Here is a 1,056-nt window from a genome sequence, read left to right on the forward strand (position 1 = left end):
TAATCTACAATAATAAAGGGTGGATTAGTACTTAAAAAAGTAGCTACTAACCTATCACCATATTTAAGCAAGTTGCGCCATTTGTCCTGCAAATAATTGTAAAATCAAAATCAATCAATACTTAATTTAACTTCAAAAGTAATTTATACTTAAAATGGTAATGATAATTATTGAAACAAAAAAATAAATAAATAAACAAACAAAATACCTTAATATCAATATTGTTACGATTAGAGAGTGAAGAAGCAAATCGAGGATCATTGAGAATAAGTCGCCATTTGCCAACACCGTGTTTTTTAATACCACTTTTCAGAGCTTCCTCTTCTTCGTTCGTCCATTTCCTTTTTTGCTTTCCCATGATCTTACTGTGATTTTGTTACTGTATCGTATGTGTAGGTATTTATTTATTTATTTATTTATGTATTCTAGTACTAGAAATTCTAGTAGACTAGATGGTAATGATGGGTCCCTCACATCAAACACACTTTTACAATTTACTTCAATTAATTTAATTTTAATGTTTGATTTTTTTTTTCTTCTGATTAATGCGATCTGATATGAATTCACATGTTTTTGTCTTTTATGATTTTTTAAATGTATAAAAACCAAGGTTGGAAAACTCGTTATTCGTATTTTCCGGATTAATCGGTAGAAATTTGAAAAACTAGTTATTCGTATTTGAGATTAATCTGTTGAAAAGAGTAATTGGCAATTCAATAATTAATTAGAGATTAATCAGGTCGTACTCTTTTACATTTAAATAATATATATTTGAAAATATATTATATGTTTAAACATAGAAGAAAACTATAAATATAAACATTAAGTTTAATATAACTATCTAAAATCGGTAAATTTGATTTAAATTCTAAAATTCAAGTTTAAATTTATGTTTACATGTTGACCAATTTTTTACCGACTTTGATCAACAATTCCGATTTAACCTATTAATTGACGTTGATCGATTAATTAAACGAATTTTGAGTTATCAGAACGAACTGTTCTTAAAAAGAATTAATCAAGGATTAATCGAGGTTTTTTTGCAAAAGTGATGAA

General features: G+C 25.9%; 1 protein-coding gene across 1 annotated transcript in view; it reads right to left on the reverse strand.

Annotated features, from left to right (window-relative positions):
* LOC139869344 (uncharacterized) overlaps positions 1 to 366 on the reverse strand; it is a 3,419-nt gene extending 3,053 nt beyond the window's left edge. Inside the window, exons 1-2 of the mRNA XM_071857658.1 lie at positions 209 to 366; positions 52 to 86 (exon numbers count right to left, since the gene is read on the reverse strand). Of these exons, the coding sequence (XP_071713759.1) occupies positions 52 to 86; positions 209 to 358 (185 nt within the window). The 5' untranslated portion in view covers positions 359 to 366. The remainder of the gene's footprint in view (positions 1 to 51; positions 87 to 208) is intronic.
* Positions 367 to 1,056: the final 690 nt, after the last annotated feature.

The sequence above is a fragment of the Rutidosis leptorrhynchoides genome, chromosome 9, assembly GCF_046630445.1.
Source record: "Rutidosis leptorrhynchoides isolate AG116_Rl617_1_P2 chromosome 9, CSIRO_AGI_Rlap_v1, whole genome shotgun sequence".
In the NCBI taxonomy this organism is placed as follows: domain Eukaryota; kingdom Viridiplantae; phylum Streptophyta; class Magnoliopsida; order Asterales; family Asteraceae; genus Rutidosis; species Rutidosis leptorrhynchoides.